At 39.3% G+C, this 18,041-nt stretch overlaps 2 protein-coding genes and 2 long non-coding RNA genes across 8 annotated transcripts; 2 read left to right on the forward strand and 2 right to left on the reverse strand.

Annotated features, from left to right (window-relative positions):
* Positions 1 to 654: 654 nt before the first annotated feature.
* Positions 655 to 4,178, reverse strand: LOC124320952 (activin receptor type-1-like). 2 transcript variants are annotated; one of them, XM_046783862.1, is made up of 12 exons: positions 4,141 to 4,178; positions 3,720 to 3,808; positions 3,424 to 3,629; positions 3,142 to 3,358; positions 2,820 to 3,046; positions 2,684 to 2,761; positions 2,484 to 2,620; positions 2,198 to 2,420; positions 1,875 to 2,062; positions 1,746 to 1,798; positions 1,504 to 1,676; positions 655 to 1,381 (listed from the first exon to the last, which is right to left on the reverse strand). In XM_046783862.1, the coding sequence occupies exons 1-12, from the start codon at positions 4,161 to 4,163 to the stop codon at positions 1,241 to 1,243; spliced, it is 1,755 nt and encodes a 584-aa protein (XP_046639818.1). In that variant the 5' UTR covers positions 4,164 to 4,178; the 3' UTR covers positions 655 to 1,240. The 2 variants fall into 2 exon arrangements, with proteins under 2 accessions (XP_046639818.1, XP_046639819.1); XM_046783863.1 differs by lacking the exon at positions 4,141 to 4,178 and adding an exon at positions 3,888 to 3,979.
* A 6-nt stretch (positions 4,179 to 4,184) lies between these two features.
* LOC124320953 (queuosine salvage protein-like) lies at positions 4,185 to 6,969 on the forward strand. 4 transcript variants are annotated; one of them, XM_046783864.1, is made up of 8 exons: positions 4,185 to 4,351; positions 5,337 to 5,451; positions 5,554 to 5,651; positions 5,716 to 5,848; positions 5,952 to 6,287; positions 6,352 to 6,534; positions 6,609 to 6,682; positions 6,758 to 6,969. In XM_046783864.1, exons 1-8 carry the CDS (start codon positions 4,200 to 4,202, stop codon positions 6,852 to 6,854), a joined length of 1,188 nt encoding a protein of 395 aa, XP_046639820.1. In that variant the 5' UTR covers positions 4,185 to 4,199; the 3' UTR covers positions 6,855 to 6,969. The 4 variants fall into 4 exon arrangements, with proteins under 4 accessions (XP_046639820.1, XP_046639821.1, XP_046639823.1 ...); XM_046783865.1 differs by having other exon boundaries at positions 4,243 to 4,351; positions 5,332 to 5,451; XM_046783867.1 differs by lacking the exon at positions 4,185 to 4,351 and adding an exon at positions 4,993 to 5,197 and having other exon boundaries at positions 5,332 to 5,451.
* LOC124320955 lies at positions 6,327 to 18,041 on the reverse strand. The gene is made up of 3 exons (XR_006914086.1): positions 17,966 to 18,041; positions 16,715 to 16,720; positions 6,327 to 6,337 (listed from the first exon to the last, which is right to left on the reverse strand). It is a non-coding gene; the product is annotated as an uncharacterized LOC124320955 (long non-coding RNA).
* Positions 7,401 to 8,013, forward strand: LOC124320954. The gene is made up of 3 exons (XR_006914085.1): positions 7,401 to 7,590; positions 7,662 to 7,700; positions 7,773 to 8,013. It is a non-coding gene; the product is annotated as an uncharacterized LOC124320954 (long non-coding RNA).

The raw sequence follows: 18,041 nt of genomic DNA on the forward strand, positions 1-18,041 counted from the left end.
CATAATAATTATGAATTGGGATCTTAAAATTATAGTCTCTTTTAAAATCTCATAAAAAAGTGTTGGCGATCTTCAGAAGTTTCTAGTTCGTTTTTTTATACAACCAACATCTATAAACTCGCGTAGGAACTCATCTCTAGCGGGCGTGTTGAATACTAATGAGAAAGAATTTAAATTTCTTTCATTAACCAAATAAATATCCTTATTAGTGTGTCTTTATTAATATCCAGTCATCGCTAGAAATTAAAATTTTCATTAAACATCAATTTTCCACTTTTGAAGAAACAACAAAAAATATTCCGTAAGGTAGGATTTTAGGAAGATTCCATATTTTTGGAATTTGTTAGCTAATTCAGTCAGATTCAGATATACGACTAGGCCTACATAAAATAACTGAAATCCCCTCCCTATTCAGAATTAGTGAAAATAAAATAATTTTTTTTTGCTTAATTCAATGTAGCTGGAAGTACAAAATAATTTTTAAGTTCGCTAGACAAACTAATTTGAAAGTTTACTCCGGTTTTAAGATCAACGTAATAAGGTAACGTCAGCGAATTAGTTAAAAACCATGCATTTTTGGGGGTTGGGTGATGTGATCCACAATCTTTTTGGGCCGCCGCACTAATTCAGTGATTTTTTTCATTTTATAAACAATTTTGCATAAAAAATCGGATATATTTTCAACGAGATTACGTCAGACTCATCAAAAAATGTAAACTAAACAAAATTTCATGAAAGGACGATACAATAAATTTCATAATTGACCCTACCTACATGCCTTCTATTGTCAACAGAATTTCTTTTCGGGTCATAGTTATAGGTACGATGGAAAAAAATGAAAAACTTTCAGTAAGCAATAATTTTAGTAATAAGGAATTCGATTTCGATACAATAAGGATAATCAATCGTTTAGCGCGTAAAACACGTCGATGAATTCTCGCTCTAACAATGTCACTTATGGCACACAATAGTCAACAACACACAAAATATTACTTTCAATGAGCAAGGCAAATACAACCCTTTAATGGCACTTGCATTTTTTGCCCGTATGCAAAATCAGGCTGTCACGACCCTCGTCCGGTTCTTGATGCGACGTTTTTATATTAAGAATCTGCCAATAGTAGCAGAAAAGCGTAACAAAAATAACAGACAGACTGGATACCTATTTTTGAGACATGATTTTGATAACTGCTTGGAGAGATTCATTGAAATTCATGCCACTCCAACCACTTTTGGCTTGTCAAAAATCAAGTCTAAAATTCAGAGATGGATCCTGCATAGCTAGTTTCAACAGAGATTTCTTTAATCGAAGTGCGGGGAGTCGGACGTTGGGATTTTGGTGCCAGCATTCTTTCATTAAGTGCCAAATGCCCGACAGAATCTACAGAAATAATGGATAAGAACATAGTTAGCGTAACCACTCACAGTATGAGTCGATCTAATAGAGTATAAAAAGGTAGAGATTTCATAAAATTATGAAGGTGTTGAAAAACACATATTTACTGGATCTGATTCCCAATGCATAGGAATAACTGGTCGATACTGGTCAATGCAAACCACTTTACGCATATCTTCAAAACTCGGATCTGACGGCACCATATCAAAAAAGGGAGGCCGGTATTCCTCAACAAATCCTGACGACACGGTACGTCGGCACATTTCCCACAGAACAAGACCTATGAAAACACAATAAAAAATATAGACAAAATAATAAAAGAATTCTAAAAATGTTAACGAAGACGCACCAAAAGCATACATGTCCACCCGTCGAAAAGATTCAAAAATACTCATATTGATTCTGTTTTGAAAAACAGAGAAAGGAAAAAAGTTAAAAATGTTTCCATATACCATGCGAAAAATTAATAGGTAATTACGTTTGATCCAACACTTCAGGGCTCATATAGCGTTTAGTGCCCACACGAGGATTGTTGGCAACATTCATTTCACCAGTTGTTTGAGTATGAGTAACTGCCAAACCAAAATCCGCTATAACGCACATTCCATTCGATCTGACCAGAATATTTTTCGTTTTAATGTCTCGATGAGCAATTGCAGGTTTACCCTAAATAAATATAAAATTGAACAAACGAATGTGCTACCACAAGAAAATAATAATAATAATAATAATAAAAAAAACATAGCTAGATCGCATTAAACATTCAAAGTGAAGAAGGAACAACAGAGATGAATTTGGTACCTGGGTTCCAAAAATCTCAGTGTGAAGATGGAGAATGCCACTGATAGCCGATATAGATAAATGCAACAGTTGGACATGGTTAAGCGAATGGCGGTTCAGATGGTCATAGAGAGAACCTAAGGGATGATAATGGGTAACGAGCCACAATTGCGTAATAGAATTACGAGACGTCATGTCAGATCCAATGTATCCCAAAATATTCTCATGGCGAAACAACATTGTACTATGTGGAATAAAATGTATTATTTAAATTAATTTGGAACTAAAAAGATAATTTGACGAATACCTGTAAATCTCTGTTTCTCTTGTCCATGATGCTTCATCTCTAGAAAAGAAAATTTTAACAGCAACGCTTTCTCCATGCCACAATCCTCTCCAAACCTCTCCATAACGTCCTTTTCCGATACATTCGCCTAGAGTAATCTGTAAATTTGGACAAGAAAAATTTTAATCTCCATCAAGAACGTAGAAAACGGCATGGAATACCTGTTTGGCCAAAGTTCTCTGAATAAGTAGAGGCATTCCAGAGCCACTTCCAGATGTAACGGAATGCTCGAAAACTTCCTATTTTTCAAAATTTGATGTTAGATATATAGAAAGAAATGATAATAATTTTAAATACCCTTAAAGTACTGTCTCCAGCAGCTGTCACTCGTAACTCATCCCTGTAAGTGTAATCAGGATCTTGCGAACCTTCCATAGTGGTGAGCCGAGCCATTCGGCGTCTGTGCCAATGCCGCATCATTAATAGAATTACAGCCAGAACGATGCCCAAAATCACAACAGGGCACAGAATAGCTAGCATTAAGCGTAAAACAGTTGCATAGTATTCTTCATCTTCTGAGTTGTCTGCAAAAGAAGGGAGGGGGGGGGGACAAAAAATGATGTAGCCAAATTAAGCAATAAATATGGATTTAGAACCACATTGTAGCCTTTCTATTTACCTGAATATTGAGTGGTAGGGAGCATGGGAAAAGTGCCATTGTTACAAAAATTTCCTTCACAACATTCTATGGCATAAGAGCTGCTTTCCTGTTGAATTTCTCCATTTCCATCAAATGACAAAGTATTGCAATAAAGTACAACTTGTTCTGCATTTGTAGTACAACCCTTAGAAACTGATTCAACCCCAGAAATATCTCGAACACGAGATTTCCAACACTAATCATTAATGGATAAAAATTAGTAAATAAATTTTACACAGAATTAAAGTACAATAATGAGACCTGGTAGGCATTATTGCAAATGGTTTCTTCTGAACAGTCTGGCTGTTCACAGGAATGGCATTGATATTTAGGATGATGCTTGTTTAAGTTAGGTATACCAAATGTTCCATTTCCAGATATGGGGAGGCTATTTTCTTCATCATCTTCAAACATACCCATTGGAAAACTTGGCATACTTTCCAGTAAAGAGCTTGAAAAAACTAAATCTGAAATCAATGAATCAACAGTTGTTACATATTACCGATTTAAATAACAGACAATTCACAAAAATATAGAATATTGATACACAGGCCTACCTTCACTGGAACCGTCGTCGTCAGAGACAACGCATGTAGATACAAGCAGTGAAAAACTAAAAATTCGCAGTGCCTTTGAATAAATCATTCTAAAAAATGGGGCAGGGAATGAATTTCACCATCAGAAAGATTGGAAGAATTCAATAAATAGCGAACTTCGGTATATACTTGAACTTCAATACAGTTTATAACTAATGTTATAAGTTTAGTCAGCCTGTAGAAAAAAAAAATGCAAAAAGAAAAAGATCCTAAATGAGTAAATTCCCAAACTCCAAACAAAGACTTGTTGCCACCATGTTGCCAAATGTCTCAAAACTTTATTTTTATAGCATTTGAAATTTGATTATTTGAATTGACATTGCAAAAGCAAAAGCATAAGCAAAAGCAAAAGAGTATTCTGCCAACACTAATTTAATTTTACTTGGATGCGCAGTGCAGAACCATAATTTAATGCTCTAGTGCTCGTGCTCCTGACTCAACATGGTCTCCGCAACATGGTCTCCTGTGCTGTCAGTACGTAGCAGTCTCAGTGGCCTGACTGGCCTCTCACCACTCACCACACAGGTCCACAGCCGTCCACAGCTCTCACTGCTTTCTCAAGCTCTCAAGCTCTCTGGCCAACAATTTTTCGGGTAACTAATTGTTTCTGTTTTGTTTTTGTTTTGTATTTGTTTTTTTGTTTTTTTTTTTTTTTTGCTAGAAGCAAGCTAGAATATAATAATTACTACATTTTAACCCGAGCGGCCTAAGTCATAATAAAACGTAACCTCTACCAGCCGGCAGTCCGCCGGTAATTCGTTCAAAACGCATTCGTGACATGTAAAAAGAATTTCCACCTCCAACCACTATTAATTGAAATTACATTTGAAATAAAAAAGCAATGCACTTGACACAAAAAATGGCGTCATGTGTTTCCAAGTTGTATAGATAAGAGATAAAAATCCCGAGAGGCAAAAAAACCACCATTAATTTGAGACACTTGTATCTCAGCATATGATCCAGGTCTATTTATTTATTATAGTATAGACAGTATAGACTATGGCTATACTGTTAGGTGTTAGAGCACCTTGCAGCTGACAAAAATAATTTGACATTTGTGTGAGGTGCTCTTGAGGTGTCACCCTAATTAATCTGCTGTAATAGACTTGGCAACAGCCTTAGCAATCTGGACGAAGCAGGACGAATATTCCAGCTGTCACTTCGGCTATTTGATTTATTGGATGGAGATTATATTCAGTTACTATCACGTTAAAGACAGGCCATCATACTTTATCGTATGACAAATAAACAGTCTATAACTGCCAATCGTTCCCATTTATGTCGTGTGCATAGAAAATTGATTTGCTTCTCATATGTAAATAACTGCTCAAGTAATCGCAAATTGCATTTAAAAAAAAAGTAATGCCTGGAAACAATAACGCAATCGCTACACTGTCTAATTAGGTGCTTCATGCGAAGCGGACAATTTATTTCATTTGGTATGTAAAAACGTAAAAATTATGTCTGGGCATGTATGAAATAAAAAACTAAATTGTGTTTCATTTGTAATCAGAAAAAAAACAAAACAACAACAAATAACAAAATTAATGTTTTTTTTTGTTTTTTTTATAAGGCTAGTATATTAACGGTACCTCTGAGCAAGATGAATCCGAGAGAATCTGCTGCTTTCATTGCTTCTGTGTCAAAGGACGTTGAAATCAATCCAGATGGCATTAGAAAAATTGCATCAGAGGTATTATTCCTTTTCACATTCGTTTTGTATCGACAAAGAGATGGTTGTAGTACAATAGTCGTAGTACAAAAAGACCATGGTCTAAACATATTTTCGCTTTAGATTTCACGAGCAATCGCTTCACGTGAGTTCGAACCAAGCAATATGATGATCCATTCCTATCCACTGCCTGTTACTGAAGATGTTTCAAGTATTGAATGGTATTTTCATAAAAAAAAAAAAAAAGATTTTTATCGGTCTGTTTTAATAAAACATAAATCTTAGGTTATTTGTAGCTGATGCTCTAAATTTTTCATTTTGGGCTTTAGAAGAAAATGTACACTATTCTGTTGAGCTCCACGAAAAACAGTATACTGGTTATATGGCTTTATGCGCTGCGATTACTAAAGCACTGGAGGTAGAAAGTGATATCTATAAATTTGCGTTAGAACTTCTTTTAAATAATAAAGTAACCTATTTTGTTTGCATTGCTTGTTGTATTTTTCATTGTTTTTGCGTAGGCTGACATTCCAATAACATCGTCACAATATTATGCCACTATAACAAAAGAAGAAGTGGATAAAATATTTATTTCTAGCACCGGCGAGTCTATTCCACTTTTAGAAGAGAGATGGAGAATTTTGCAAGAATGTGGGAAAATCCTAAATGAGAAATTTGACGGGAAATTTTATAATTGCATCAAGCAATCGGCAAACAGTGCCACAAAGCTTTTAAATTTAATTATTTCAAACTTCCCATCATTTCGAGATGAAGGGGTCATTGAAGGAAAAAAGGTTTCCTTTTACAAGCGAGCACAAATTCTTGTTGCCGACATTTGGAGTATATTCAAAGGGAAGGTATTCGAAGAAAAATTCAACTTTTTAATTAATAAAAATGTTTACTAAATCTATGTCTTTTTAGGGATTCGGAAATTTTACTGATGTAGATTCCATCACCATGTTTGCAGATTACAGGGTCCCTCAGTCGCTGGTTCATTTTGGGGCAATGGCTTATTCCGATAGACTTCATGGATTGTTATTGGCTAATCATATGTTTTTAAATGGAGATCGGGAAGAAATGGAAATCCGTGGGTGCTCGATTCACGTATGCTAACGATAATGCGATTGAGAAGTAAAAAAAAGCAATTCGTTATAACTAACATGAATTAAATTTTTTAGTCGGTGGAATTAATAAAGGAAGAATTAAAATCACATCAGGTTAATACAACGACAAATTCTTTACCAATGAACAGGTATGTATTTTTTTTAAATTGCATTTATTATTTCAAAATTTTTTGTTGTTAATTATTTTTTACATAAAACTGCAGTGCCATGATTGATTATTTCTTGTGGGAATACCGGAGGCGTTTTGCTCAAACTCTTGCCAAAGTTCCCTACCACAAGGTCCGTTGCATATATTATTAATCAAAATTTTATATGTTGAAACATGTTACTTGATAAGGAAACGAAAGTGAATGGAAATTGCGATTTGCGAAGGAAATTGAGGAACAGAATCATAAATAAATGTCTTGAATCGAAATTCTTTAAAATTGTTTAATTTATTGAAAGAAAAAGCCGGAGCAGGACGCAAGTCCGTGCGTGCGTGTCCGTGCGTTAGAATCGCCTTGCGATTCCGAGCAGAATAGACCTAGTCCGGATTTTTAGAGTCCTTTTCCGGATTACGATCCCAAAACGACCTCCGGAAAAAAGGGGGTATTTCGGTGCGGTTGAGTGGGAGATTGCTTGTTAAAACCAGCTTGAATTGTCCCCTTAATATATTTCCTAACTGTAAGCTAATTCCAGTATGGAAGTTTTAATCTAGGGTTTCGCTCCACTTTTTTTAAAGCAGATACCAGCTTTTATTTTCCAAGTTAGGGCGTTTTCTTATCTTGCTTGAAAAATCTAACCTTAAAATCAGCTCGAATTTCCCCCCTTAATATATTTCCTAACTGTTTCAGGTAATTCTAGTATAGACCTCTGCTTGCACCGTGCGGATAGCAGGATTCTTGTAGTCCGACAACGCTGCAATCCGCCATATTAATAAAACCACACCCTTTTTTTACATGGGCTCTTATGGAAGTATTTTTTCAAAGGGTTTTTTCTCTGAGCTGGATAACAACTTCGACCAAAGAAAAATATAGAAAAATACTACATCATTCAGGTAATCCGTAGCATCTAAGTTTTCCACTATTGAAGTAGTGGAAGTCATATTAATTAAATGGTTTTGTACAGGGCATATGGGCATTGTTTACATATGTAGGACCCAAACATGTATAGTTTACTTATAATTTTTAACATTTTCCCACTGAAACACTTGGTAATTGATTTTTCCTTATTATTTAGATTGTCATGTGTGACGAGGTATTGGTGGAAAATGCTTTAATCCATCTATTCGACCTCTCAAGAAGAACTGATGGTGTTTTTTAAAGCATTCTTCTGTGGCATTCCTTGTCGGATATGTATCGTTTGGATAGTTTATTCATACATAGATTTTTTTGTGTTTCAAATGATTTGTATTTGTAAGCATTATTATTCAAAAATAGAGAATATGGATGCATACTAAATAAACAATTAGGATGCTTCATCATTGTTGAGAAGTTGCTGTAATCCTTGGATAGTTGAAATGAGTAAGTGAAATTGTTTGCGTCTTTGTTTTAATCTAGCTTCCAATTTCTGACATTCACATTCTGAGGCTTCCAGTACCTGTCGCAATAGAGATTTCTCTTGGGTGCTCTTTCAATCAGGCTGTGTTTGAATAATGGCAGCCAAAGCATCATATTTCATTTTATTCCTACGAATCTGTCTTGCTTCTTGCAACTCCTTCTTGGTTGCTTCAATGTCTTTTTGAGCTGACACAATTCCTTCTTCAATCTGGTTGTAAAGGTCATCATATAGTGTTAATGCTCTGCAGTGTTCATTTCACAGCACCTCAAGGATTTTGTGGCAGCAAATTCACATTGGGAAATTTGACCGATCATTCTGGCATAAGATGCTTGTCTGTAAAACATAAAAATACATCACATAAGCAAGTATAGATGTTATACCAATGAAAAAGTAGTAGACATGCCAAAAAGTCGTGCGCAGTTTACGCCGATGCGCACCACAGCGGCCGATAGCAGAACTAAGATTGTTATTACGCTTGACCACCTATGTAGAGCATGAGACGAGACGAGAACCGACTGCTTGTCGAACAAAGGATCTTGACTATATAGGTGGTCAAGCGTAACAACTACCACACAAAAAAAACAAGAAAGAATATTGCTCCATCAACAACCTTAAAGCTAGGACTGTGGCCCGGAGCTTATTGGGCGGGTTTTTTTTAATGGGTTGCCTAGATGGGTTTTTCTTCAAACACGGGTTGGAGTGGGTTGGGCCAACAGAGTAAATGGGTTCGGCCCGGGCCAACCCATGGGTCAAAAAATATTAACAGGATGGGTCACGGCCCGGGTTTTTAACGGGTCAATCATACTTTTTCATCATCTTTTCAGTCTGTTTATCAATAAATGGAAAAATTTCCTAACGTATAAAAATAGAATTTTTATTCTGTTTTAAATGAACCAAAAAAAAATTAATACATGAGAATTGATGTAAACAAACATACATCAATGAAACGAAAAGAAACTTGGAAGTAAGTGTTGGAAGTAAAAATCCGAATTAACTGTAGTTATCGAACAAATACAAAAAATTGTTTTTAAAAATCTTCTTCTTCGTTTTCCAAAAGTTGAAAAGTAAGGTATCAAAGTTTTCTTCCAAGAAATCGTAGACTTCTTTTACCCCCACTAATCCTGCTTTGTACCATGAACGTAGACAGATTAGGGCTTCAACGGTCTCAGGCTTCAAGCTCATTCTCGAAATGCCAAAAATATCCTTGCCAACAGTAAAGGCCCTCTCGCTAGCTGCGCTTGTCGCTGGAATGCTGAGGAGATCTCTAGCCATTAAACAGCAAATTAAAAGATAGACTAATTGATAACTTTCAATGGAGCTGAACTCGACTGATTGGTTATTTCTGTGCTTGTTGCAGGAAGTGCATCTGCATCATCCATCTCATTCTCATCATCACTTTCAATGCTAATGTTAATTGGTAAACTTCTCTTTTTCCCAGTAGAATTGCTCGATTTAGACAAACTTTGAGGTTTACGCGATAACTGTTCGCCATTATTAGAAGTAGATTTACGTTTAGACATACAGCCTTCACCACTTCATGTGTTCTGCCTTTTGAAGCTCTAGCGCGTGTCAGCGTCTACTTAAAACGTGATGACTGAACATCGAATGTGTGCAACTCTGCATCTGCAATGCATGGATTTAAGCTATCCTATCCCTCCAGATCTTTCTGGCACTTTCTAGCTGTGAGATTCTTTATTTGACCAATAGATGGCGCCACATCTCGGGTTGAGCAGCGGACCCGGCGGTTCGACCCATCACCCGCCCCGTTAAAAAAATGCCTCGATGGGTTGAGTCGGGTTGGGTTTTTTTTCCTTTAGCCCGAACTTTGGCCCGGGCTTTCATGGCCCGGGCCACAGCCCTACTTAAAGCTAGACCCAAGTACCCCGGTCTTGACCGGGTATAAAGTAACTAGTAAAGAAGGTAAAACTTTCGAAGGTAAAACTTTGATGATTATCTATTCCCAGAATATCGATTGTTTTTACCATACAAAAAAACAAGGAAGAATTGATTTTAAAGGCTGCCAAACACACAATGTTTCTTTCTGATTGTTTTTATCACACAAAAAAAACAAGAAAGAACATTGCTCCATCAACAACCTTGGTTATTTTAAAGAGTGTAAAACACACACCATTTCTGTCTGATTATTTTTACCACACAAAAGACAAGACATAACATTTCTCCATCAACAACCTTATAGATAGACCCAAGGTCCCTGGTCTTGACCGGGATTAATTTAGAAGTTAAGAGTTAAGTTAGAGTTAAATCTATTCCCAGGTTATCGAACGTCGAAATGTCTTCTAAAAGAAAACGAAAGGATGAACTTGCAGCTAGGCAAGCCAAACGTAGAGCAACGGAATCTGAAGAACAGCGGTGTGCTCGACTTGAAGCAAAGGCTGTCAGTAATGCAGCAGCACGATCAGCCGAGTCTGAAGTACAGCTGTGTGCTCGACTTGAAGCAAATGCTGTCAGGAATGCTGCAGCACGATCAGCCGAGTCTGAACAACAGACTGTTAATCGCCGTGCTGAAGATGCTCTGAGGCATGCAATCGCCAGAGAAGCCGAAAAATGAGCTGGAGTCTATTAAATTATCCCTATGCGGGAATTATTTAATTTCGGTGATATTTTAATTAGAAATCGACGTAGGTGTTCGTTGGTTGTCGCCATCTAGCGGTGATTGTTGGTTGACCACTCTGTGATTCTCTGTTTTTGGTTTGGTTTGGTATGATTAGGTGGGTCTGCTATCTGTGATTCTCTGGTGATTCTCTGGATTCTGTTTGTTCTCTTTCTAAAAACCATGGAAGAGTTTAGAATTCTTAGCGCTAGGTGGAGACAACCAACGAACACCTCTCCCGTCCTCTCAAAATTAAAACGCAAATATCTATCTATCTATATATATTTACAAGAAATGTGCATTGGAGACTTATAATAGCTTTTTAAATCTCTATTGATTGACCCTTCTTCAAAAATTATGATTAAAAATCCACCCGACAAGCTATAACACGGCGGGATATAGGACGAGAGTCCTGTCCTCTAGCTTAAGTAGTCCATGCTATATCCAATTTAAACCCAAGATGAAGCTAACGATAGGCGACAAAGTAATGCAAGTGTTCAGCGACGATCTAGGGAAACCCGTCAAACCTCCAAAGCAGAATATTTAGATGTTTTTGATGCTTCCGTCCATGGACCGCTTCATGCGCAACCTTTCGTCGACAAGCATATGCAAACATTCCACTCTGAATTGCACTGTCGAGAATTGTGGCCTACAAGAGATGCAATTGTCGATCCCTACATTTACTGCCACTGCAAGAAACTTAAGGAATTCAATCCTTTTGGAATTCAAAATTAAAGGGTTCGTGATTTTTCATCTATTCCACTAGCAATTCAGAAGCACATTCGGGAACTTACTCCTATTGAAGAAATGCTTTTCTCACCAGTAATTTCCATCATGTCTGTATTCCGGCTACCTACTGGTGGACATGTTTCTCGTGGCTACGTGGCAAATTTCAAACAAGACGTAGCCGGAATCATCAGAGAGATTCCTCTCACAGCAGCGCAACTTCCGTGCCTCGTCATAAGAAGGAGAGGTGTGGACAACACCTGTGCCGCATTCAAAGTTTGCCGTAAACGCGTTGAAGAAGTTGGCCGATTTCTCATAAAAAACCATCCAGGCTTTGCTTCACATCGCATCACTTTTAGCCAGAACAACTGTGATTTGCTGCCCGAATATGGACTTTTGTTAAATATTCCGACGATGGACAGCGACAACGATGAATTGAATGTCACTGACGAAGGAGCCATGACAAGGGATGTTCCACCAGAAGACATTCTTGATCAGCCACAACCTCCTGATGTCGCTTTCGTCATTTCAAACAACATCAGGCCTCCTCAACAAAATGAAATATTAAATGCACTCGATCAGGTTAATTGGCCAACCATTTCAACTGAGCCTATCAATGAATTTGAGGTCATGTCTCGTCTTGTATCTCTGGCTTTCATCAAGTTATTTCCTCTTGGGCAAGCTGACCCAACAAAGAAAGGTCGCAGACAAGACCTATCCGAACTCATTGCTTCTAACCACTTGATGAAATATGCCGAGATTGATTGTACAAAGGAACCCGACGAATCTCATTCAAACGGGTATTCGTATTATCCGTTTGCTGAACATGAGCGCTTCTGTTTTTGGATGGTTGATCGCATACGACGCCATCGAGCCCTTGGGCAGTGTTCCGTTTTTCTGAGACAAAATCCCGAAGAAGCTGCATTGTCTATGGAGGAACTTAAGACCATGGCTGCCAAAGGTCAACTTGACTCGGTCATCAGCAAAATGTACTCCTATACAGCCAATGTCACTGGCAGTGACGCCTACTGGAGAAAGCGTCAAAGAGAATCCCTAACTAATAAAACGCAAAGGCCCAAAAGGGGGAGGAGTTTGTGTGTGTATCTGTCTGTGTGTTTCTAAGTGTCGTTGCGCGCACGCTGCCATTGGTCGACCGTTTTCTACCTGCGAAAAGGGTAAAAAAAACCCTAGGCTACGTCTGACCTCGCTCGACTCGACAAAAATCGATCAAAAAGGTTGACATCAACCGAGGCTCCAATCGTACAGAGGGGCTGAGGGTTGACGCACACACACACACATACACACACACCTCAGGCTATTAGGTAGAAGGGTGGGGTAGAATTTTTCCTTTGGAATTTTTTTGCAATTTCCTCTATTAAATTTCTTGGCGAGTGTTGGGTTTGAACCATGGCTTCGAATACACGACGGGGATGAGTGCGCGGCAAACATTCCCCGATCGAGTACGCTAACCACTTCACTATGAACAGATATGGAAAAGTGAGTTGGATTGTCAACCAATTCATGCTATTGTTCAATTTCCATTTATTTTTGATTTAGACTCTTTCTCTTATTTAGATTATTTATACTCCACGTGACGCTATTATTATACTAAATTTATGAAAAATCACGGGCAAGGGAATAACCTTCAACAAAGGATTAACATTGCGGGCAAGAGATCCACGGGCAAGGGAAAAACAACGGGCAAGGGAATTTGCATAACGGGCTAATTTACACTAGCCCAACTAAAGACCGGCCCTGGACGGGCATCCGGTTTACTAGTCTCTTGTCTATAAAACGGAAAGGGGGAAAAGGGGGCGGAGTTTTGTTTGTGTATCTGTCGATGTGTTTGAAAGTCCGGATGAGCGCACGCTGCCATTGGTCGACCGTTTTCTACCTGAAAAAAGGGTCAAAAACACCCGAGGCTACGTCTGACCTCGCTCGAAAAAACGACAAAAAGACTAAAAGGTCGACATCACCCGGGGCGGGCGGGCCTGCCTTCGTACGGGGGGGAGGGTTGACTCACGCACACACACACACCTCGGGCAAGGTGGGAGAAGGGTGGGGTAGAATTTTTACATTGGCAATTTCAATGTCCTCTATTAAATTTCTTGACGAGTGCTGGGTTTGAACCATGGCTTCGAATACACGACGGGGATGAGTGTGCGCGGCAAACATTCCCCGATCGAGTACGCTAACCACTACACTATTAGAACGGATATGAACAACTGAGTTGGATTGTCAACCAATTCATGCTATTGTTTCATTTTCATTTATTTTTTATTTAGACTCTTTCTCTTACTTAGATTATTTATACTTTACGTGACGCCACTATTATGATCAATTTATGAAAAAAAACGGGCAAGGGAATAAACTTCAAAAAAAGAATTTCAATTGCGGGAAAGAGATCCACGGGCAAGGGAAAAATAACGGGCAAGGAAATTTGCACAACGGGCTAATTTACACTAGCCCAACTAAAGACCGGCCCTGGACGGGCATAAAGTTACTAGTCTCTTGTCTATAAAACGAAAAGGGGGAAAAGGGGGCGGAGTTTTGTTTGTGTATCTGTCGATGTGTTTGAAAGTCCGGATGAGCGCACGCTGTGATTGGTCGACCGTTTTCTACCTGAACAAAGGGTCAAAAACACCCGATGCTACGTCTGACCTCGCTCGAAAAAACGACAAAAAGACTAAAAGGTCGGCATCACCCGGGGCGGGCGGGCTTGCTTTCGTACGGGGTGGGAGGATGGGGAAGAGGGTTGACACCCACACACACACACACATCGGGCAATGTGGGAGAAGGGTGGGGTAGAATTTTGCCATTGGCAATTTCAATGTCCTCTATTAAATTTCTCGGCGAGTGCTGGGTTTGAACCATGGCTTCGAATACACGTCGGGGATGAGTGCACGGCAAACATTCCCCGATCGAGTACGCTAACCACTACACTATGAACGGATATGAAAAAGTAACTTGGATTTTTGACCAATTCATGATATATATTGTTCAATTTCCATTTAGTTTTGATTTAGTTTTTTTCTCTTACTTAGATTATTTATACTATACGTGACGCCACTATTATAATCAATTTATGAAAAATAACGGGCAAGGGAATAAACTTAAAAAAAAATTTCAAATGCGGGAAAGAGATCCACGGGCAAGGGAAAAATAACGGGCAAGGAAATTTGCACAACGGGCAAATTTACACTAGCCCAACTAAAGACCGGCCCCGGACGGGCATAAAGTTACTAGTCCTTTATCTATAAAACGGAATGGGGGAAAAGGGGGCGGAGTTTGTGTGTGTATCTGTCTGTGTGTTTCTAAGTGTCGTTGCGCGCACGCTGCCATTGGTCGACCGTTTTCTACCTGAAAAAGGGTCAAAAACACCCGAGGCTACGTCTGACCTCGCTCGAAAAAACGACAAAAAGACTAAAAGGTCGTCATCGCCCGGGCCGGCCGGGGATCCAATCGTACACGGGTGCTGAGGGTAGACGCACACACACACACACACACCTCGGGCAATGTGGGCGAAGGGTGGGGTACAATTTTTCCATTGGCAATTTCAATGTCCTCTATTAAATGTCTTGGAGAGTGCTGGGTTTGAACCATGTCTTCGAATACACGACGGGGATGAGTGCGCGGCAAACATTCCCCGATCGAGTACGCTAACCACTACACTATGAACGGATATGAAAAAGTTAGTTGGATTGTCAACCAATTCATGCTATTGTATAATTTCCATTTATTTTTGATTTCGACTCCTTCTCCTATTTAGTTTATTTATACTCTGACACGTGAAGCTATTATTATAATCAATTTATGAAAAATCACGGGCAAGGGAATAAGCTTCAAAAAAAGGGTTTCAATTGCGGGAAAGAGATCCACGGGCAAGGGAAAAATATCGGGCAAGGCAATTTGCATAACGGGCTGTCTGTTTGGTTTTATGTGTCGTTGCGCGCCCGCTGCCATTGGTCGACCGTTTTCTACCTGAAAAAAGGGTAAAAAACACCCGAGGCTACGTCTGACCTCGCTTAACTCGACAAAAATCAACCAAAAAGGTCGACATCACCCGGGGCGGTCGGGGTTGCGATCGCACAGAGAGGCTGAGGGTTGACGCACACACACACACCTCGGGCAATGTGGGAGTAGGGTGGGGTAGAATTTTTCCATTGGCAATTTCAATGTCCTCTATTAAATTCTTGACGAGTGCTGGGTTTGAACCATGGCTTCGAATACACGACGGGGATGAGTGCGCGGCAAACACTCTCCCATCGAGTACGCTAACCACTACACTATGTACGGATATCAAATACTAAATTTTTGACAAATCACGGGCAAGGGAATAACCTTCAACAAAGGATTTACATTGCGGGCAAGAGATCCACGGGCAAGGGAAAAACAACGGGCAAGGGAATTTGCATAACGGGCTAATTTACACTAGCCCAACTAAAGACCGGCCCTGGACGGGCATCCGGTTTACTAGTCCCTTATTCATAAAACGGAATGGGGGAAAAGGGGGCGGAGTTTGTTTGTGTATCTGTTTGTTTGTCAGTCCGGATGAGCGCGCGATGTCATTGGTCGTCGAGCTTACCGCCGGAGGCAATACGTCACCACCTCTATACTACAAGGTTACCGCCGAAGAATAATCATTTTTAAGTATATATTATTGTTTTAACCGGTTCTTTTGTTAGCCATCACTCAGACAAGTCAAAATTTCCCGAAAAAATATTTTTTTTTTACAAAATTAAAAAGAAAAATCATAGAATTAACAGAAAAAACATGGTGGCCAAGCGTAAAAATTTTTAAAAAACAAATTTACCGCCGGAGGCAATACGTGAATATCCCTCTATCCTGCAAATTTACCGCCGGAGGCCATGCGTGAAAAGCTCTTCCCTACAAATTTACCGAAGGAGAAAATGCGTAAATATACTCTTCCCTACAAATTTACCGCCGGAGGCAATGCGATACAACCTCTATCCTGCAAATTTACCACCGGAGGCCATGAGTGAATATTTTACACTTCCAATTTACCACCAGAGAAAATGAGAATGCATATTCTCTATCCTGCAAATTTACCGCCGGAGGCCATGTGTGTAAGAAATCTATACAAAAACATTTTACTAACAGAGAAAATGCTTGAACGTTCTCAACCCTACAAATTCACCGCCGGAGGCAATGCGATACAACCTCTATTTGGCAAATTGACCGCCGGAGGCCATGCGTCAACAAAAATTTATACTCGGCGGGCAATATAACAAGGACGGGCAAGATGTAAACCGTAAAATTAGACAAACAACTTCACGTAACGCGACGTAACGGGCAAGATGACAATGACGGCAGAGTGTGTACTAACAACAGAAAAATTAAATCGTTGAAAGTCAAAAATAAAATTGGCAGCACCAACGACGGCTTAACTAAAACGCCGCCTAAAAGCTAAAACAATTAGATCGCTCGCGGGAAAATGATTCACGGGCAAGGGAAACAGAACGGGAAAGGGAATTTGCATAACGGGCATAATTACACTAGCCCCACTGATGACCGGCCCTTGACGGGCTAAAATTTACTAGTCCCTAACTAATAAAACGAAAAGGGCGAAAAGGGGGAGGAGTTTGTGTGTGTATCTGTCTGGGTGTTTGAAAGTCCGGATGAGCGCACGCTGTGATTGGTCGACCGTTTTCTACCTGCGAAAAGGGTAAAAAACACCCGATCCTCAGGCTCCTCCCCCAAAAGCTTTCGGGGGAAGAGCCTGTGTCTGTCACGGACATTTGGAGGAGGAGCTTATTCATGTCGCAATGCGAACGCTGTGATTGGTAAGTCGCAAATAACCACCAGATGTCGTCGCCGTGATGACACAATCTTTGATGACGCAACAACCAGCATCACCACCAGATGTCTATAGCATCGCCGTGATGACGAAATCTTCAAGTAAGGTACTGGGCAGATTTCCCACGATAAAATCTATTACGGGCAGATGATTAAGCTACAGAAAAGCGAATAGAAAAACAGTCCAACTTTACGCTAGACAAAAGTTCCCCGGATTTGACCGGGGCTCAGGTTACTCGTCTATATAAGATAGAAAAGCAAGCTTATCAGCTCGCCGAAGGGATAGTCGTAAGCCAGTTGAAAACTGTCTTAAATGACTAATTCAGGGCCTATTGTTAAGTCGGACTTATTCCCAATTCACACTTTTCTTCACAGACTTTTTGGTCTTAAAACGGGAAATTTCTGTCACAGTTCAATATCCTTGCAAGTTTTTTACGTTTAGTTTGCTCAACTCATGTGTTCCTATTTTTACAAATAAAGTTCAATAATTGAATTTAAAAATAACCATCATTTAGTCAAATAACTGCAAAACATAAATGCTAATCTGGATGTTGCGTCATGGTTGGGACATCAAAGATTGCGTCATCATGGCGATGCTATGGACATCTGGTGGTGATTAATTTTGACCTAAATTGAAAAAAGTTGTAGTCGCAACGGCCAGATGTCACTAGTCGTATTAGCAATTATTTTAGCAGTTTTTCATTAATTACAGGAGAACTAATTAAGTAAATGAAATTATCCCTGAGGGTAGTACTTGTACTACCAGAAGGCATTAAAGTAAATGCGGGTGTCTG

The sequence above is a fragment of the Daphnia pulicaria genome, chromosome 1, assembly GCF_021234035.1.
Source record: "Daphnia pulicaria isolate SC F1-1A chromosome 1, SC_F0-13Bv2, whole genome shotgun sequence".
Classification (NCBI taxonomy): Eukaryota; Metazoa; Arthropoda; class Branchiopoda; order Diplostraca; family Daphniidae; genus Daphnia; species Daphnia pulicaria.